General features: G+C 37.6%; 1 protein-coding gene across 4 annotated transcripts in view; it reads left to right on the plus strand.

The window, feature by feature from the left end:
- Positions 1-22,464, plus strand: part of ZBBX (zinc finger B-box domain containing) — a 121,580-nt gene that overhangs the window by 91,897 nt on the left and 7,219 nt on the right. For all 4 annotated transcript variants that reach the window (XR_006207591.1, XR_006207592.1, XR_006207593.1 and 1 more), the window contains 3 exons: positions 2,800-2,953; positions 3,734-3,850; positions 11,154-11,408. Coding sequence is in view for 1 of the 4 variants with exons in the window: in XM_042956588.1 (XP_042812522.1) it covers positions 2,800-2,953; positions 3,734-3,850; positions 11,154-11,408 (526 nt within the window). In the remaining 3 variants the exon portion in view is untranslated. The remainder of the gene's footprint in view (positions 1-2,799; positions 2,954-3,733; positions 3,851-11,153; positions 11,409-22,464) is intronic.

Genomic DNA, 22,464 nt, shown 5'->3' on the forward strand with positions numbered 1-22,464 from the left:
TTAAAAATCTTAGGTAATCATGATTACCTAATACATTTTTTGGAAATTAGGCAAGTCAGACATTTGAACAACCCTTCAAAGTCATTTGAAATGAATCTCCGCGGTGCCTAAACTGAAGTGGGGGGAACCAACGACATAGAAGAAGGAATGTTGAGCTGCTGCCACTTCTGCTGGGGGGATTGGATTTTTGTGCCCACTTTGTGATGGGCCTTCTTCCCTGCTGAAGTGCAAAACTGGGCTGAGATCTTTGCAAAAACTTGTAATCCCTAGAAGTCTCCTCAGTCACTGAAGGACTACCCTGGGAGATGTACTCACAGATGCAACAAGATGAAGGGCAACTGATTTCTGCAGAGGATCTGGGCCAGGTCCAGAAATATCTTCCCTGAAAAACGGAAATCTTGGGCTTTCTTTGAGTGTAGGTTTACAGTTTAAGTATACATTTCTTACTTAGAAGCCCCAAGTCAACAAATTAACATTAATTTTAATCCGTGTCTATCGAAGCCCTCATATGTCTGCCAAAAGAAATCCATTCCCTTCTAGAAGACATCCCCACAATTTAGCCAATAATAGATTCTCAAAAGTAAAGCCTCAAGGGAGATGAGCATTTCTTCCACCTCCCACAATGAGGAAAAGCAATCATAGAGTGAATTTCTGGAACAGAACTCTAATTTTCTGATGTCCACCTGCATGTGCAGTGTCCTATGCTGTGGGAGAGGAATCCTGAGCATATGGACCCCAGTTCTTGTATACTGGGTGCAAGCCTGCCTGATCTTTGCCCCAGGGGGAGACCTTGTCTTCCGTAACCTAATAAAAGGCATTTGGGCCAAACTCACAGATATGTAATCTGTGGTAATTTGTATAATGGAAAGCAATCTAGCAGTTAAAATGAATGAAATAGAACTGTTTTTACTTACATGGATACATCTCAAAAATATGAGATTAAAATTTAAATATAAAAGGACACGTAGAGTTAAGTCAATATTTTTTGAAACATTGAAGACAAATGTAATTTTTTATGGATACGTTCAGGCATAATAATAGTCAAAAACATGCATTGGAATAGAGTATGTCCACTTCAATGCAATAATACAATTCACTCTAAAGACTGATTTTTTTGGTATGGATAGCTAAAGCAAAATTTTAAATTACTGATATTAAACTGTGTGATGAAGTCATGTTCTATTACATGTCTACATATTTAGAGTATTTCATAATTAAAATTGAAATGTTAAAAAGCTACTACTCATATTTTTATCCCTTCTACTACATTGGTAAAAAAAAAAAACTGGTAAATGATCATGTCATAGAGAATGGTGCCTTATACACAGTGGTAGAATCAACTTTATTTTCATCCCTGATGACTAGACATGAACTGTTTTAATTTTTCTTCCCGCTCTAGTAGAAACCATTCCTTAAGCTACTTAAAGAGACTACTTTAAAATTTTTTTGCTGGAGTCGAAAACTTAAGAGTGAGCAATAGGGGCAGTTTTTAGCAGTAGAATTTCTTGACTTCCACTTGGGTGCAAGATAGTTGAATCTGCACTTCAGTTTTCAGATATTGAGTCCTTCATAAAGGTGGAATCTATGGAATGAAGTACCAAGTTGTAGGGCAGCAGCAGTGGGGTGGGATAGGCTGCCAGGAAGAACAAGGTCTAGTTGGGAGCTCTTGGTTCTGGCTTGGAAACCACCAACCAGTAGTTAACTCTCTGAGTTTGGGAAACAAGCAAGCAACCCCCCTTTCTTTGTTCTTATCTGGTCACTGGTGCTTTAAAAAAACTGTTCCAGAGTGGCAGTTGTCTAATCCAATTAAGAGCTGCACTAAAGCTGAAGGGTGTTGTAAACTGGTAATCAGTGTCTGGGAGGGCCAGGGGAGATGTCATGAGCAGAGCCAACTTGGACTTGTCTTTGAAGGAGATGCTTCATCAGTCACTATCTTTGTTTTGTAATATTTTGTCATTTATACGACTTATAAATTTGGATAACGTTATAATACATTTTGTGTTGTTTACTCCCTTCAAACAGGCTGTGCTTGGGCATTAATTAGATCCTTTAGGGAGCTGTTAAATACTGAGAGCACTCTGATTATATTTTAAGCCCATCTAGAGTCTCACTTCTGAATCTCTAATCTGTTTCTTAACTAGACTCATGTATGTTTTAGTCCCATTAATATTCTTTCCTAGAATGAAAGCATGTCGTAAAATGAATTCATAGGGTGGGGGAATAATCCCAGGCTTCAAATCAGCCAGAACCTAATTCTGCTAATTTCTAGCTGTATAAACTTCTCAAGTTACTTCGCTCGCTCTTACCGCAGTTTCCTACATGCATATTTGCTTCACAATAAGTATTTTGTTAACTTAGATTTTGTCTATGACCAGATTTGTTTCCTCAGTGTTCTGCTTTCATCTTTGAAATTAGTTTCTGTACAGGCAAAGATACTAATGCAAAAGCACAGCATATAGGGGGCATTCTGTTTTCCAGAGTAACTTATACATGAAGACACTAAGGGAATAAAATATAAGAAAGGAGAAAAAAAAAAACCCTTTATTTTGTTTTGTGAACTTCTGTCTTCCTTGGATCAGTGGAACTTTCAGATAATTACTATGTCGTGGTTTAGATGTTTTTCACAACTTTTACTATATATAAATGTTGTGTTATTGGCTATGCCTTCACTACTAGACCCTAAATTTGATGGGGCTGGAATCTGTGCCAAGAATGAAGTAGGTGCTCAATGAATGAATGTGCTGCTTTGTGTTGATGAGATAAAGCAAACTTAATTTTGTTGAATATTTTGTTTCCTAGTTGTTACGAGAAATAGCCCTCAGAAGTAAGCCTATAACTGAACAATATCAAGGACTTGAAAGATTCTTTGTTTTTGATAAAAATGAGAGACTCAACTTACTTCCTTCTCATAGCTTAGAATGCAGCTATTCCAGTACTAGGATTACAACTGCAGGTAAATTCAGACACGAAATCAGATGGCCTGTGGACCAACCTAACGGTTTTATGACACTTTTTTTAAAACAGTTCATCCTCATTTTGGGAAATACTGGGTAATTCTGTTCAATGAATAAAGTCATTTTCTTCTCCAGTTGAAATTATTAACCCTGTGTGAGTTGCTGCATATTTGTGTTTGAGGCCATTATCAGAATGTGAGAGGACATAACTATAATGAGGTTGAAAAAGATTATTTTTAGCATTTAGAATGTAGCCCTTACTAAATAGTGAAAGAGAAATTCTTTGAATCACTTCATTAACTGTTAAGTATTGTATGATGATTCCTAAATACCATCTTAAAAGCAAATCTCCAAATCTCAGGATCTGTGAGATTTCGGAGACATATCTGTAGTTTCCTTCTGAAAGTTACCAATATTCTTAGGTTTCCTAAGAATTCAAATGTATTTATTCATGTAGAAACTATTATACTTTAAGTTATCTTGTTACATACTTGAAAAAATACTTGTTTCTATTCAAACGTGTGTGTGTGTGTGCGCGCGTGTGTGTGTGTCTAATACGTTTGCAATTTAGAGTTTGCTTCTTTTTGTTAAGCTATGCAAATCTAATGTTGTTTATTGTATCATTATGAGATTCTGTCTCTTATAATATATGCCTCACTGTTATGAATGGTCCTTGCTTAGCTAAATATTATCCAGGAAGACAATAAATAAAATAAAGCAATAACATGAATTTTCCTCCTTTTCAATATTGAAATTAGTTTACCATTTTCCCATATCAGGAGACCGAGAGTGGATGCCAGGCCACAGCATAAGTGCCTCGGCTGATCACGCAGTTGTCTTGGGTGTTGTGCAGACTGCCCTGAACCTGTCCACGAGCAGAACACAGCGAAAGAGGGGTAAGGACAGCCTGAAGGCCACAGCGCCATATTGATGGCTCACTGTTTTTGTTCTTGTTTTTTTTTAGTTTGTCTCAGCACTTTACTAGGTACCTGAAAATTCGTCTTTGCAGTTTCATAATGTAAACTTATTCATTTTAAGTGGCTGTCTTACATTTTGTCTCCAAAACCAAAAAACCAAGAGTGGTCCTGATTCTTCTCAAAGACATGAGTTAACTTTAGTTATTTTTGTAACAATGTATTAGTGAATAATATTTTTTTAAGTGTAGCTCAGGGTATGTTGTGTATTTTGAGCAATCCTTGTAAAATACATACTTGGTTTTGTTACACTCTCAGGAAACTGTATTTATACTAGATTTTGCATATCATTCACTTGGTTCATATTATTATTGTTATTTTTAAACATGTATTTATTTTTGAGACAGAGAGACAGAGCACAAGCAGGAATGGTACAGAGAGCGAGGGAGACATAATTCCAAGCAGGCTTTTCACAGGTTGTGCAGAGCCTGGTGTGGGGCTTGAACTCGTGAGTCATGAGATCATGACCTGAGCCCAAACCAAGAGTCAGATGCTTAACTGTCTGAGCCACCCAGGCACCCCACTTAGTTCATACTATGATCGGACACAGCCATTTGTGAAAGGAATGGTTTAAGTTAAGATTGCCGCTTGTAGCTGTGGTTAAGATACCTGTGTTCTAAACCTAGTGCTGAATGTGTTAACCCTGGAATCTTGATTTCAGTTCAACTCCATTCTCTAACCAAAATAACTGCAAGATTGTCTATAGGATAACGCTTTTGACGTGTTGAGTCTCATGGTAATATTTTCCTAGGGCGTGTATGCAGAGAATTTTGACATCATTAAAATCAGTAGTTTTATTAGCTCATTATTGGCATCCAGTAATACCTGCTGCAATAAGTTTGCTTTAGGCTCAATGTCATGTGCAGTTGCTGTCGATGACTGATGAATTAAGACACTTTCTGTAGACATGTGTTGAGTATGTTGGCATGAAGCCGGGCCCCGAGGGAAAAGAGTTGCATGAGTCATGTTTCCTCATTTTTGGGGGCTCACAGGTTTGGGAGGAACAAAATGGGTTATTTACCTTCGTTTGAGGCCATCTTCGAGCCAGAAATTTAATTACACGTGATTTGTCCAAAAATGCAAAATCAATATGCCTCTCTTGCCCTAAATCCTATGACTAAAACTCCTTGGCTAGCTTAGATCCTTTTCATATGCACTTATGCAGAGAATCTGTCAGATTTAAAAGTTGTTTTTGGGTTTGTTTTTTTTGGAAAAACCATCCATTTATGATAAATGTTTTTTCTGACTCTGTAATTAGGTACCTATTCTCACATCAAAGCCTTGAGCAGCTTCAAAAATTCTAGTTGCTTCCTTCTGAGGCAGTCAAAGGAACTGTTTTAACAAATTCACATGCATGCTATGAGGAATTTGTTACCAAGACAAATCTTTGTAAATAAGTAGCCAAATGCCTTTAAGTATCAATTTGGAGTGCTCTGTTGAAATCAATAATTTACTATCAAAAACATTTGTAGGAGTACTTACTTTAGGCCGGACACTGCCAGATACTGGTGATACAAAATATACCCTGGTCCCTGCAGTCCAAGAGCTTAGAGTCTAGTGCAGAGGTTCTCAAATGTTAGTTTGAACATGATCACCTGGGAAACCTCTTGTAATATAGATTTCTTGACCTCATTCTTTTTTTTTTTTTTTAATTCTTTTAACATTTATTTTTGAGAGACAGAGCACAAGACGAGGAGGGGCAGAGAGAGAGGAAGACACAGAATCCAAAGCAGGCTCCAGGCTCTGTCAGCACAGAGCCAGATATGGAGCTTGAACCCACGAACCATGAGAGAGAGCATGACTTGGGCCAAAGTTGGACGCCTAACCGACTGGGCCGCCCAGGGGCCCCTCGACCTCATTCTTAAGATTCTGTTTTATTAAAGCTGAGATAAGGTCTAGGAATTTGCACTTATTTCATCAACAATTCCATGTTATGCTGATGTACACAGTCCAAAAACCATACTGAGGGAAAACTGCTATACAGAAACGTAAACACATAAATGACCGCATATAAAGTACACATCTTATAAAAGGACTGCAGGTGACATACTTTTGGAGACCAACAGGCGATTAATAATAGCATATGTGATCAGTTATGATAGAGGTAGTACATGTGCAGCCTTTTAGGAATAGAAATGGTAAAGTAATTGCTTTGCCGTTGAAAAGGGTAGATCACCAAAGTGTTAGGGACTAGGTGATATTTCAGCTGAATCTTAAAAAATGAATAAGATTTACCAGTTAGGGGCAGAGGGAAATGACTTTCTGAACAGAAGCAGTAGGCTGACATAAAACTAAAAATTTCTTGGCTAAGCTATGAATTACCAAAATCATATTTTCTAAACTGATGCCAACGTATAAAGGAATTCTTCTGTAAGATTTTTAAGTTTGTGAACGTAAAACTCTGAGAGCTGTGAAATACAGCGGTGTTTAGCAGCAAGCCCCCTGATCATCCCCCGCCCCTGCCCAGACCTCCTCCTCCCCCACCCCATCTTCTTGTCTCCGCACAACCATATAGGCATCAGGAAGTGTCCAGGTCAGGAGCCATCTTGCCTCCGTCTGCCCACCGCAGCCTCTTCATCCCTAGAGTCTGCTGATTTCAGCTCTAATACTGATCCTGAATCTAACCGCTTCTACCACAGTTGCCCAAGATGAGCCCAAGCCAGTTGTCCATCATCCCTCATTTGTCTCTCAATTTAACTTTTTGCCTTTCCTGAAAACAAGTTTCCATAATTAATTTCCATCAAATTCTACTGTTTATAGTCAGTGGGTGAATTGTTTATAGTCATAAGCTTGTTTATAGTTTAGAGGGAGCTGATCACATTTTCTGTAAACTTAAATCATAAATTGCATCTTGTCAGTCTCCTGCTTAAAAGCATCTTATAGTTTCATAGACAGCAGGACAAAACTGTTTCTTACCAGACATCACACAGCGGCACTGAGTTGGTCCTGCCTGTCTCCCCTAACCACGTCTTCTCCCACAATGCAGCTACGCTGGCTCTCTTTTTGTTCTCACACAGGCCACGCTCTCTCTTGCTTGTTAGCTTCGGAATTTGCTCTCCCATCTAACCTGGGATGGTCCGCAGCCTCTTTCTCCAACTTCCCCCCCCTTTTTCATATGACTGATTCTTTCTCATTTTTCCATCTCAGCCCAGATGCTGCCTCCTTAGAGAGGCCTTCTGAACCCCCCTTTACCTAGTCCCTTGAGACCCCCAATCACCTTTGCCTTCTTTTGTCCTTCTCATAGAACCTATTACTAGGTGAAATCATTTTACTTGTTAATTTTCTGCTCATCCTATGTTTGGTTGGAAAGAAAGCAAGGACCTACCCTGTCCTTCTCATTGGTGTATCCTCAGCGATAGAACACAGCCTGGCATTTTGTCAGCACTCAGGAAGTGTGTCTGCATGAGCGAAGCAGGATAGCAGGACTATCCTGCTATCCTGTTGTGTTAGACTGGACTGCTATCAGTTGTGTTAGTCTGGAGTACAATTGGAGGGTAGGAGCAGTGTCTCCTTCAATTTTGAGTCCTCTGATCCTGACACAGTGCCTGGCAGTTTTAGGATTTGAGAAAAGATTTTGTAATTTAATTAGATTAGGTATTAATTCATAGGTTCTCAGAGTTAGAGGGGATTTAGGACATCATTCTGTCCAGCTCCTAAATTTTCAGGTGAAATATGCATTTGCATATCTCAGGTCACAAGGTGATTTCTAATTGAGTGAGATTAGACAAGTGCTTCCCACTTTAGCCTTCTTTCTATTAACCCATGCTGCTAAATAAAATGTACGTATAGGTGTGAGAACTCGTAGAAAATACATTTTTATATTTTATGTATAAATTCTTAGTAATTTACACAGTGGAACAAGAATAGCAAAAGACAATGATGTTTTGCACACTTTATTCGGGAATAAAATAGTGGCTCTTTGCTCAGATGTTATTTGTAATTGAAACACTATACAGAAATCGTGTTGCTCTACTCATGTTTCATCCAGTTCTAATGTTTTAATTTAGAATAACAATGACGATTATTGGTTAGATAGTTTTCAGTGAGTGATTCATGCTTTCATATCCGTGTCAGCATTCTTATGCCCGTTGATAGAGCACAAAGCATCCTTCTCTTTTATCTTTCCAATATTTGGGCTGGTCTCATTAGTGATCATACAGCATATATATTCTTTCACTAATACCAAGGACAATTTCTCTAGTTATTTTTAGAGTATAACTGTGGTCAGTGGTAATTTCTAGTTTCCTAAGATTACACTGCCAGTAATGGCACAAGTTGCTTCAAAAAGGAATTTCTGATGTGTGTAATCTACAAACTAGACTTTAAAAAAAAATCATGGAATGATCCTTTCAATCATGGCATTTTCCATTGGTGCCAGTCTTTTTTCTTTTTAAGTTTATTTGTTTATTTTGAGAGAGAGAGAGACACAGAGAGAGCAAGTGAGGGAGGGGAAAGAGAGAGGGAGAGGGAGAATCCCAAGCAGGCTCTGCTCTGTCAGTGCGGAGCCTGATGCAGGGGTTGAACTCACAAAGTGTGAAATCATTACCTGAGTTGAAACCAAGAGTTGGACGCTTAAGTGACTGAACCTCCTAGTCACCCCATCGTTAGTGCCAGTCTTAACGGTGTTTCAAATCTTAATCCTGGCAATAACATTAATAAGCTTGTATGTTAATAAGCTTGTGGAAAGAATGATGTACTCACCTAAATAAACAACAAAAAAGGAATAAAATTAAGGATCAGATTGAAGCTTCCTCTGTCACTGTGTTTCAGGTACTTTAAATTACACTTTAAACATATTTTCCATAGGAAAAAATTGTCTGTTTGCTGCGTGCTAAGCATAAATCTGACCCACTCCCAGTGTACTTTTTTTTTTTTTCTCAGTTGGCATCAATTAACTTCTAATACTGTGGCAACCAGATGTTGTTACAAGAGTTTGGCAAATGTTTGTGTTCTTCTGAATTTTCTGAAGGGCATCTATGTTATGTTAAATTTTTTCAACTCACATTTACCTGTGTTGGCAGAAGTCCAGTTCTTCCTCGTAACATCTTCCATTTATTTTATTTAATTTTTAATGTTTATTTATTTTTGAGAGAGAGAGACACACACACACACACACACACACACACAGTGCAAGTGAGGTTGGGGCAGAGAGAGGGAGACGAGACACAGAATCTGAAGCAGGCTCCAGGCTCTGAGTTGTCAGCATAGAGCCTCACACAGAGCTCCAACTCACAAACCCATGAGATCATGACCTGAGCTGAAGTTGGATGCTTAAACAACTGAGCTACCCAGGCAACCCTATTTGTTTTATTTTAATCAGAATTCTTCATTCCTCTGAATTTTACTTGACTGGGACACAGCACAATATAGATAGGAAGGTGGAGTTTCTCCATAGATGTAGAAGTTTCAGTGTGTACAGTTGAATTACTTTATGCTCATTGGCCTGTGCTTCCACGATTGCCGTTCTTAACTACTGCTTTCTTATATAGGAATGGCAAGTTTGCTTTTTTTTTTTTTTGTATTATGTATTGTTATGTATTTGTGTACTTTATGTATTATGTACTTTTATGGATTATAGGTAATAGAGGAAATTATTTCCAAATTCTAGTCATTAAAGTAATCCACAGGGATATTTACATTTATTTGTCTTAAAACATAAACACACTTTTGTCAATACATTTTCTTTAGAATTGTCTCTGTGTGCATAGACACAAAAAGGTCAGACTCTTATTTTAATTTATTCATAATTTCATTCCAACAAAAAATGTTTTCAAAATTGATTTCTGAAATGTTCATTAAAATTGGTGCCCTTTGGGACTTACCTTAGTCAGTTTTAATTGCTTATATAATTACACACTGCATTAGGATGCTTCTTAGGGTACTAGCTACATTCCAAGTAGATTTTTAAGTTTAAGAAAAAAGACAAACTCAGTAGTCAGTAAACGTTTGATACATGGCAACTACCTGTAGTTACTCTTCTGAATCTTACATTTTCCTTTGACTCGAGTGGACATAATGTTATAATGGCATATGTTCAGTCAAATCATGATTTTCATGATAATGATAATAGCACTTCTTTAAAGAACCCAATTTTTACCCAAAACCAATTTGTATTAAGGGAGTACAAGGTTATCTTAGAAATTATTTATATTTAACATAAATATATTTATTTAAATCTAAATAGTGATTCATTACATATAAAAATATACCTGCACTATGAATTTCTAAATTTGTACTTTGAATATTCCTTTGGCCTTCATTAAAGAATCTTGTGAACATACCAAAAGATATCTATATCTATCTACATCTATGTATCTATACATAGATATAGATATGTGCCTATATATATATATGCTATTTATATTTATATCTATTTATATCTATATTTATATATATATATCTGTATGTATCTATATGTATAGATATCTATAGATACATGTATCTATAGATATCTATCTATATTATCTATCTATAATTAATTTATATTAGTGTAAGATTTAAAAGGATTTTTTTCTTACTATGAAAGAAACACACATGTTGAAGAAACCAACTAAATCAGCCTTTGAAATAGGTCAGGACAAAGTTGTGACTGCCTTAGTGGAACAAAGTAATAAACCTGAGGTAGATCTATGTTTCTGGAACTTTTCCACTAATTGCCCTATAAAGCAACAGAGAGTGAACTCATATTTAGGAAAATAAGAAATATGATCTCAATTTCTTTAAAGCCTATATTTTTCTAAAAGCGTTTTCATACTAATATTTTGTGTCCATATTTGTTTTAGTAGAAGAATGTTAAGCACCATCAAATAAAATTCACTAGGTTCACTAGGAAGTGGTACCATGTCTATTCTATGGGTTTTTTTTTTCTCTTAAAAGGCAGAGTTTGGTATAATCCTAGAATTTAAGAAACAGGACACATATTTAAGAAAAGAAAAAAAGAAACGGCACAGTTTGGATGGCTATCGGGTAGATTATAAAATTGGATATTGAATTGTTCTGGAATTGACTTCGTTCACAGAAGTTTTGCTTCAGTTAAAATTAACTTGTCTTTTTCTGAATGTAAGAAAAAAAAAGAGCAAAATAACCCCAAAGTGTTCTTTATGATGTAGGGAAAGTAACTTGGCATTAACTGCTCTAGGTTCAAAGGGATGGTATTTTGTATCTTTAAGCATTCATTCAGAAATTTTAAAACAGTTGATTAAAATTTTTTTATTTTTCATTTTAGGGGAGATATCACAGAGACCTTCAACAGCACATATACCCCTCTCCAACTCTGTTAAAAAAAGCTCCGGTTGCCTCTTCTCCCATCCTCGATCAAGAAGTGCAGCTGTTCGATCGTTATCTAGAGCTGCTTCTGAAATTTCAGAAATTGAATACATTGATATTACTGACCACACTGAGCCTTTCTTAGATGACACTGCTGATCAGCAAACCTTAGACAATTTGGAAAAAGAATTAAATGTGCTGGGAAATCTTGCAGGTAATGCTTTTTTTTTTTTTTTTTTTTTTTTTTTACTGTAGACAATGTTAACTCTGCCTTCTGCTTGATTCTTTTTTTTCTTTTAATTTTTTTTAATGTTTTTATTTATTTTTGAGACAGAGAGAGGCAGAGCATGAGCAGGGGAGGGGCAGAGAGAGAGGGAGACACAGAATCCGAAGCAGGCTCCAGGCTCTGAGCTGTCAGCCCAGAGCCCGACGCTGGGCTCGAACTCACAGACTGTGAGATCATGACCTGAGCCGAAGCCGGACGCTCAACCGACTGAGCCACCCAGGCGCCCCTCTGCTTGATTCTTTATAACATCCTCCAAGAAAACAAGGCTTTCCCTTTTTCCCTCATATAACTGTTAACCTTTGTATTTGTTTCCTTGGATATCCCCTGACATCTCCCTGAGAATGTTACCAAATGGGTGGATGCCCACACCAGAGATGGCCCCCTTAGCCTACATAATACACAGTTAAAATGGAATAAGGAGGGGCTCCTGGGTGGCTCAGTTGGTTATGTGTCCAACTTCGGCTCAGGTCGATTTTGTGGTTCATGAGTTCAAGCCCTGCGTTGAGCTCTGTGCTGACAGCTCAGAGCCTGGAGCCTGCTTCAAATTCTGTGTCTCCCTCTCTCTCTGCCACTCCTCTGCTCATGCTCTGTCTCTGTTTAAAAAAAAATGTGGCATAAGGAACTTCATGTGGACAAAATATATATTTTTTCTTCTTTCTACAAACCTGCTGAGTGGCTAATCTCTGTAGCTTTATTAAAGCTACTGCCCAACACCCTTGTTGGAGGATTGAGCTGTTAGATCTTTTAAAGCAGTATTTGGCAAGCTTCAGTGCCAATGCACTGAAATGCAGATTCTGGGATGGGGCCCAGGATTCTGCACATCTGACCAGTACCCATTTGATGCCAGTGCTGCTGATTGGCATACCAGTTTGAGGAGAAATTAGACTGCTGCATTCCCTTTCCTAAAATCTCAGTGATTGTAGTCTAGCAAATCATAACCATATTCGTGAACATACAAGGGTCTGGTTCAGTAACAGACCCCAGGGGAATCAGTCCTCTTTTCATCAGGAAGTTGTTCATGCAGTTGTTCCTGCCGCACATCCAAGAAGCAGGCCAGAAACTTCCACATGTGCTTGCTTTTTGGTTTTGTGTTTGTTTGTTTGTTTGGTTGGTTGGTTGGTTTTTAGTGATATCCTCCTCTGTTCACCTCAGAATAAAAACTTTTCTATTTGCATAAAAAGAACATATCTTGGCTTTGAAAAATTCAAGAAATACCAAAAAATACTAAAAGGGAAGCCAAAATCCTCACAAAATCTTAATCCTTAATCCTTAATATGAAATCCTTTATATGAAAACAACCATCTTATTTGATGAGCAAATATTAATATTTTAAACATCTGCTTATGTCATGAGTATACATATAAAAATACATAGTTAGAAGGATGAATAGATTGAAGGAAAGACAGTAGTCATTTTATAAAAAATAAATTTAGGCTCTACGTATTTTTAAATGGTTACATATTTACTCAATTAAACAAAAGATAAATAGAAATGAAACTAATGGAAATTATAGATTTCAGGTACTTTTTTATCACAAAAACATTAAGTTGAACTATATGAAATTGCTTTTTGTAGACAAGAAACAGTGGGATATTGGCAATTTTATATAGTCTGTCTTGTACTTTTATGTAAATATCCCTTTAAAAATTAAGAAAAAGGTAAAAAAGAAATAGTAAGCAACCAAGACCATTTATAATTATCTATGATTTAGTTTTATACAATAATGATGAAATCCCTATAATAAAGATGAGGACTTATTTGTTGTGTTTTTTAGCCACATGTGATTATAAATACTATTGAATATATTGCTATTATAGTTACAATCTTTCATTTTTTTAAGGTTTCCTTTTATTTCCTTTTTCTTAGTGAAAATTCATAAAGATTAGATGATCAGTACCAGCATTTTTATTTTGTCTTTCCAATTTTGAGCCTTTATTTTAAATATATTTTTTAATGTTTTATTTTATTTTTCAGAGAGAGAGAGAGAGAGAAAGAGAGAGAGCGAGCATGAGCAGGGGAGGGGCAGAGAGAGAGGGAGACACAGAATCTGAAGCAGGCTCCAGGCTCCGCTCTGTCAGCACAGAGCCCAACTGGAGGTTCAAACCCATGAACTGTGAGATCATGACCTAAGCTGAAGTTGGAAACTTAACCGACTGAGCCACCCAGGCACCCCTTGAGCCTTTTATTTTGATTCAGCTCTAGAAGATTCGATTGTGACATTCTTGAGAATTTGTTTCATCTTTACGGCTGAATGGCAAATTAGCTAGATTAATCTAGTGGATCACACTTTTTTCCCCTCTGCATTTAGTAGACATTTCTCCACTGTCTTCTGTGCCTCATTTTGATGCAAGTTAGTACTTAGCACAGTTTTTCCATTTGCTTTTGTTTGGTTGAATTTAATTGTAGCTCTATTACTCAAGTTCTTCCATGTTTGAGAATGAGTGCTTCCTTTATATTTAAACGGCAAATTGACTGAAGGTAATATAGTTGGGGCATTTTTCTTGTAAACCTTGTATATGCTGACTCATTGTTATCTGTGTCTGAATTCTGTTATGAAGTAGTTTGAGGTCACCTTTATTTTTTTCCTCACTCTCTCTCTTGCATGTGACAGGCTTCTTTCCTGAATGGATGTTTGAAGAATTTTTTCTTAATCTTTGAAATTCAATAACGGGACCAGGAATGTGTTTCAATATCAATAATTCAGCATTTCTTAAAGCAGTGGGCTCTCTTTCTATCTGTAGAAAAATTGCTCCTTATTTTCAGAGATGTTTTCTGCTGTTGTATATTTGAATTGCTTTTCTGTTCCATATGGGATTATCCTGCTGACGAACCTATTTTGTCTGTGTTGGATCTTCTTTGTACAATGTATTTACTTACATTTTCGTCAACTCTTTTAACCAGTTTTATTTTCTTTTGCATTTACTACTTTACCTTCAGCTTGTCTTCTATGTTGGGATTTTAATTTTCAGCTACAGTTATAATCCGTTCTTTATTGACTGATTTAATACATTAGCTTTCTAAAGGTATTCTTTGATTTCTTTTTGTAAATTTTTACTTTGATGTATTATAAACTTATGGAAAATTTTCAAGAATGCAAGAATAGTACAAGGAGGGGCTCTTGGGTGGCTCAGTCAGTTGAGTGTCTGACTTCAGCTGAGGTCATGATCTCATGGTTCATGAGTTCAAGCCCCGCATCAGGCTCTGTGCTGACAGCTCAGAGCCTGGAGCCTGCTTCACGTTCTGTGTCTCCCTCTCTTACTTCCCCACCCCCACTCATGCTCTGTCTTCTCTCTCTCTCTCTCTCAAAAATAAATATTAAAAAATTTTAAAAGGAGAGAGAATAGTAGAAGGAATTACTGTATACTCTTTACCGAGTTCACTACTTGTCTTTTGCGCTATTTGGATATATGTATACACGTACACACACACACACGCACACTGTACTTTTTTGTGAATCATTTGAGAGGAGGTTATAAACATTATGAGCCTTGATCAAAAAAATACTTGAGTGTAAAAAAATACATCAGTCAGTGTGTGTTACCCACGAACAGGACATTTTTTCAAGGATCATAATACAATGATCAAAAATCAAGAAATTTAACATTGATACGATATGATCCTCTACTCTAGTCCACAGTGCCTATCTAATTTTTAAAACTTGTCTCAGTGGTGTTCATTATAGCTTGTTTTTTTCTGGTATAGGATCCTATCCAGGAACAGGGATCATTGAAAATTTTTTTTCTTGTTAACATCTGACATGACGTTTGATCTTTGAGATTAGTTTTGCTGTTTTTAATTAATTAATTTTTAATTGAAATGTGATTGACTTACCATAACCTTTTAGTTTCAGCGGTACATAATAGTGATTCAGTGTGTTTATACATTATGAAATAATCCCCATAGTAAGTTCACTTACCATCATCTGTCACCACACACAGTTATTACAATATTATTGACTATATCCCCTATGCAGTACATTATATCTCTATGACTTGTTTATTTTATAACTGGAAGTTTGTACCTCTTAATCCCCTTCACCTGTTTAGCTCACTCCTCCCACTCTTTTCCTCTCTGGTAACCAACAGTTTGTTTCCTATGTCTATGAAACTGTTTCTGTTTTGTTTTATGCATTTGTTTTGTTTTTTTTAGATTCCACATATAAGCGAAATCATGTGGTATTTGCCCTCCATGTTGTCGTAAATGGCAAGGTTTCATTCCTTTTTTTATGGCTGAGTAATATTCTGGTGTGTGTGCATGTGTGTGTGTGTGTGTGTGTGTGTGTGTGTGTGTGTATCTCACATCTTTATGCATTCATATATTCATGCACACTCAGGTTGCTTCTATATCCTGGCTATTGTAAATAATGGTGCAATGAACATAGTGGTGCAGATAATCTCTTTGAACTGGTGTTTTCATTTTATTCGGGTAAATATCCAGAAATGGAATTGCTGGATTGTATGGTAGTTATATTTTTACTTTTTTTGAGGAACCTCCGTATTGTTTTCCATAGTAGCTGCTCCAATTTACATTCTTACCAACAGTGTCCGAGGGTTTCCTTTTTTCCATGTCCCCACCAACACTTGTTACTTTTTTTTTGTCTTTTTGATAATAACCAATCTGATGGGTGGTATATCATTGTGGTTTTGGTTTGCCTTTACCTGATGGTTAGCGATATGGAGCATATCGTTTCATGTGATTGTTGTCCTTCTGTTTGTCTTCTTAGAGAAATGTCTGTTCAGGCCTGCTCATTTTTTAAATGCATTGCTTTTTTTTTTAATTAAAAAATGTTTGTTTGTTTGTTTGTTTATGAGAAAGAGAGTGGGAAAGGAGCAGAGAGAGAGGCAGACAGAGAATTCCAAGCAGGCTCTACACTGTCAGCACAGAGCCTGATGCAGGGCTCCATCCCACGAACTATGAGATCATGACCTGAGCCAAAACCAAGAGCTGGATGATTAACTGACTAAGCCACCCATGTTGTTTGCTTTTTTGATACTAAGTTGTGTAAGTTCTTTTTGTAGTTTGAATATTAATCCATTATTGGCTGTATGACTTGCAAATATTCTTCTCCCATTCAGTAGGTTGCCTTTCCATTTTGTTAATGGTTTCCTTTGCTGTACAAATGCCATTTAGTTTGATATAATCTCATTTGTTTATTTTAGCTTTTCTTGCCCTTGCCTGAGGATACTAGTCCAAAAATATATTGCCAAGACCAGCGTAAAAGAGTTTACTGCCTATGGTTTCTTGTATGAGCCTTATGATTTTAGGTGTTAACATTCAAGTCTTTAATCCATTTTTTTTTTAACGTTTATTTATTTTTGAGACAGAGAGAGACAGAGCATGAACGGGGGCGGGTCAGAGAGAGAGGGAGACACAGAATCTGAAACAGGCTCCAGGCTCCGAGCCGTCAGCACAGAGCCCGACGCGGGGCTCGAACTCACGGACTGCGAGATCATGACCTGAGCCGAAGTCGGTCGCTCAACCAACTGAGCCACCCAGGCGCCCCGGTCTTTAATCCATTTTTAGTCTATTTTTATATGTGGTATAAGATAGTGGTGCAGTTTCATTCTTCTGTGTGTAGCTCTCTGCCCAGTACCATTTATTGTAGAGACTGTCTTTTCCCCATTGTATATTCTTGTCTTTTTTGTCATAGTTCAATTAACCATGTATATGTTAAGCTTTCTGTTCTATTCTATTGATCTATTGTTTCCATGCTTTGTAGTGTAGTTTGAAATCAAAAGGTGTGACACCTGAAGCATTGTTCTTTTCTCTCAAGATGCTTTGGCTATCTGGGATCTTTTGTGGTTCCATACAAATTTTAGGATTCTTTGTTCTAGTTTTATAAATATGCCATTGGTATTTTTATGGAGATTGCATTGAATCTTTGGATTGCTTTGGGTAGAGTGGACATTTTAGCAGTATTTATTCTTCTAATCCATGAGCATGTTGTATCTTTCCATTTATTTATGCTGTCTTCTTCCATAAGTATCCTACAGTTTTCAGAATACAGGTCTTTCACCTCCTTAAATTTATTTCTCGGTACTTTATTCTTTTTGATGAAATTGTAAATGGGGGTTATTTTTTATTTCTCTTTTCGATATCTTTTTACTATGTATAGAAATGCAACTGATTTCTGTATATTAATTTTGTATCCTGTGACTATACTGAATTCATTTATTAGTTCTCAGAGTTTTTTGGTTGAATCCTGGTTCTTCTATATTCAGTGTCATGCCATCTGCAAATAGTGAGCATTTTACTTCTTCCTTTCCAATGTGGGTGATTTTTTTTCTTTTTCTTGCCTATTTGCTGTGATTAGGACTTCCAATGTTGAATATGTTGAATGAAACATGAAAGTTCAATAAAAGTGGTAACAGTGGGCATCCTTGTTCTGATCTTAAGCTTTTCATGGTTGAGTATAATGTTAACATTTGGGTTTGTCATATACGATCTTTCTTATGTTGAGGTGCATTTCTTCCATACCCATGAGTGGAGTTGGCCCAGGGTGTACCACGGTGGGGTTGTCTTGGGGAAATGGCTGCAGCTGTTCTAAGCTAGGGGCCCGGGCTTGTTGGGTCAGTTCGAGCAGGCCAACTATAGTACCTGGACCTTGCTTTTGTCTGTGCTATCAAGGTGGAGAGGGGACATAAAAAATGGCACTTTCAGGGCACCTGGTTGGCTCAGTCAGTTAAGTGTCTGACACTTGATCTTGGCTCAGGTCAAGATCTCATGGTTTGTGGGTTCAAGCTCTGCATTGGGCTCTGCGCTGACAACATGGAGCCTCCTTGGGATTCTGTCTCTCCTCTCCACCCATCCCCCACATATGTGTGCTCTCTCTCTCAAAATAAATAAACTTTTAAAAAAATGGCACTTGCTGGTCCTTTCAACCCCAGAGTGATTTCTAGAAGTTTCCCACCATTTAGCAGATGCACTAAGGTTAGTAAATAGATTTCTTTCACTTGCAGTCACATTGCCCTTTAAACCACTATTTTTCCATGTGTCCCAAGGTGAGAGAGTATGTACATGGACCCCTCAGAGATATTCCTCCCCACTGCAGGTTGCCACACTGGGGATGGGGTTCCCTTCATGACTATATCCCTATCTCCTGCCCTTCTGTGTGTGGTCTCCCTCTTATTTATTGTGCAAAAGCTCTTCATTCAGCCCTCAGTTCTTTGGGAGGAATTGTGTAGCTGTAGATTCAGTGAGTTCATGGGAGGAGGTGAGTTCAGGGTCTTCTTACACCACCATGTTAGACTGGCTCCTTAACAATTTTACACTGTTCTTAAATTTATTTATTTTTGAGAGAAAGAGAGCATGAGCTGGGGAAGGGCAGAAAGAGAGGGAGAGAGAAAATGCAAAGCAGGCTCTGCACTGACAGCACAAGCTCAGTGCAGGGCCCCAACTCATGAGCCAAAATCAGGAGTTGGATGCTTAACCGACTGAGCCACTCAGGTGCCCCAGTTTTACACTTTAAAAAATATATATCATTTTCATTCTTTCTTTTGTAGCTAAAGGACTCATGGGGGAATTTTCTTATGGTCTTGATCTGTTTTCTACCAGATTGATCTTTTATTTAATCATTCTTTGCATGCCATGGATTCTTGGATTCTAGTTTGTTCATCTGCATAGCTAGTTGCTGTCATTTCTTTGTATCTTATGTGTTCATACTTATTGTGGGCAGCTTTGCTCATATGTTCTTTTCTGATATAGTGAGATTACATTTTCCCTAAAATGCTGTCCACCTGTACCAAGGTATGTCAGTCTTCTCTTTGGAGCTACTATTTGTGGATTGGTTATTGCATTGTTTTCTGTATCTTGCCAGCTCAAAGGCATGGGAGGATCGATGAAGGGCTGGGGAGTTATCCTCCTTTATTGGAAGGCCTGGGCTCGCTAGTCTTCTTCTTGATTATGTTAAATTTCATTGCACCTGGTTTCAGCTGTGTTCTGTCCCTGTGGGGACACCTGCAGGTTTGTAATTTTCTTGCCTCTGCTAAGATCTTCCAGTGGGTACTTAGGGGTTTTACAAATATTTCAAATTATTTCTTCTTCTTTCCCCTTCACCTACTTTTCTCCAAATTGGTGTGGTATTGGTGAGACTTGTCAGTGCTTTCGATGACTCTCCTTTTCCTGTTACTAGTTTAGTGTTCATATCGGCTGGGGAAGAAAGTGAATAGATGGCAGTGGCACCCAGCTACACCACAGAGAGTCTTTATTTGGTTGTCCCTTGTTGAAATTTATTATGTGGACTTACATTCCTTTCTTTGTCCGATTCCTTTTATGATTTTATTTTAGTTTAGTTCTTCTGCTTTTCCTATTAATTTCATTATGGGTTGAGGGATGAGAGTCTGTGATTCATCTGTACCCAATCCATTTGCTTTCCTCTAAAATACTAAAAATCAAATGTAAGTCTCCTTGGAGGTAATTCTCACGTTAAAGACTAATTCTTAAATGAAGCATGACAGGCCTGAACTAGATCTAAAAGGATAACCATACAGCTTTTAATCAGAAAATGAAGGGTTTCTTATTTTGATAAATTGGTGAGTTCCATTATTTACAAATGAAACACCAGACTTAACAAGCAGTAGTCTCTTGTGTTTGTTTCTAACCACCAGCTTCCCTATTTCCTTTATCACTTTTGTTCTTACATACTTCACTTTTTCCCTCTGCCACTCATTTTTCCATACACTGATGCCAGTATTTTCACTAGAGTGCGTAACTTTTTGTATATGAAGGCAGCATACACTGCGTGGCCTGTGAACCACCAGGGCTTTGCTGATGGTCCAGGAGCAGAACTAAATCACTTACACACACTTGACCCGTGGACAGCTCTCTTTATGTTTGGGAAGATTGGCTTTGGATGAGTGCACAGCTTTGGAGACATTCACCTGGAGCTTAGGAAGGAAGAGGGTGGCACATCAGACCCAACAAAACAGTCAGTGAGGTGATAGATGCTGTGGTGTCATCAGCTGCTATTCCAGAAAATTCACGGTTTCTGTACAAGGCTTTTGTATTCTGTTTAGCATCAATGGGCAGAAAAATTCCACCCACATTTCACTACTTATGGTGCAGCCTGGAAAAACTCCGTATGAGGTTTGGTTGCACAGACGCACAGCTACACAATTTGACTCTTATACAAATGTAAATGTGTTCACATGCCTGTGAAGGCTGACATTTTGTGAGCAGCAAACGTGACTTGTTTTCTCTTAGCTCTAGGATACATCCATTTCCTCTAAGTTCTATGGAAAACAACTGCGCCAGGCAACTGGGAGAAGAAAAGACAGCAAATAACTATATTCAGTGAAATGTTTCCCCATTCAGATTGCTGTGGCTGATATAAGAGCCCTTTCAGAAGCAGGCAGGGCAGGCGAATGGGCGGGCGGGGGTAGAGGGCAGGTGTACAGGTTGCAGACCAACTTCCTGCTGAATCAGGAGATGGGGGCAGGAAAGCCGGGCAGTTTTGAGCCAGGCTCTGGGTCCAGGAGCCTGGTTTTGAAATTTGAAACCTCTACCTCCTAGCTTCATGACATTGGGCATATGACTTTCGCAATCTCACTTTGCATCAGTTTCTGTGTATGAAAGATGGCTACAATGGGCCCTATCATAAAATTGTTCAATGATTGAATTTAATGATATATTAAATATTATATTTATGAAAAATTTCTTTCTCTTTCTCTCTCTCTACATACACACACATACACACACACACATTCTCTCTTAAGAGTTAATTGCTTAGCACATAGTAAATCCTGAAAAAGAAACTTAAATTGTTTAAGGAACCAGTGGTTGGTACTTTCCACATACAATATAGGTAAGGTTCTCTTGGTAAGTCTAATTTTTAGTCAAAAACATCTAAAAGCTGTTTTCATTCTACAATGATGTTTTCTTCTGGCCACCGTGAGGGTGATAGCTTTAGCTCATTCCATATAATTATTTCCTCCACAAATATCTTTGTAAATAAAGCTATCATCACTTCCTTAGTAGGTTCAACATGACCATATAACTTACTTGCCAAGTCACTTTGTCAACTTTTGAATATTGTCATAGCCTGAAGAAACTTGGGAAACATCAGAAGATATGCAGTATGAGAAAGTATCAGTAATAATGCACATTAAGGCATTCATGTTTTCATTAGTTAAAAATAATTCATTTGTTCAAACTTATTCTGACTTGTGGTTTAAGGGTTTGTACTTTAAGACTTAAATTCCCATGGCAATCCTATGTGTGTATAAGTCCACAGTAGTTAACTGAGCCAAGCAATTAAAAAGAGGAAAGTAATTTTCTTAAATAAGAAAGACTAAAAATCTACCTGATACTAACTGATGTAGCTATACTGTTGGAGAAAAAAATAGTGAGATAGTGAATAATTGGAACCTCTGTTCATAAGTTGACCATCAAGTAAGATATTACACTGTATGGGGGCTAATCAGGGTTTATAGTTAGCAGATTAAGTAAGTAACCCTTGTAAAGAGAGGTTAAGATGGACTGGAATGGCAATCTTTTTGCTTTGGGTCACCTTTCAATTTCAGGAAAAAAAATGAGTGCCACCTATAAATGAAAGTCAACATATTTTTTAAAATTCTGACATAAGGAATATGAAGCCATTCAATGAGTAATCACTACTTGTTTTTATATGTAATTTTGCTTCATTTGATCTTTATAACAACTCTGTGAAGACAAATGAAGCAGGTATGATTTTTAATCTCCCCTTCGTGGATACAGTAACTGAGGCTCTAGGTGACGTAATAACTACCCAGGGTCTCCCTTGGGTGCTCAGAAGAGCCCAGGCGCGAACCTGGGCAAGTCTGCCCCACATTCCTTTGTCTCACCACCCTGCCACAGTGCACTTAACTAATGTCAAATCCTTACTCCTAATCAGTATTGTGACCACATAAGAGGCAGAGGGTGTGGGCAGGGAGAAGGTAAAAGGAAGAAGGTAAGAAGGGATAAACAAGGCGAGACACAATGGCAGAAGGGAAGAGATGGAGAGAGA

The sequence above is a fragment of the Panthera tigris genome, chromosome C2, assembly GCF_018350195.1.
Source record: "Panthera tigris isolate Pti1 chromosome C2, P.tigris_Pti1_mat1.1, whole genome shotgun sequence".
In the NCBI taxonomy this organism is placed as follows: domain Eukaryota; kingdom Metazoa; phylum Chordata; class Mammalia; order Carnivora; family Felidae; genus Panthera; species Panthera tigris.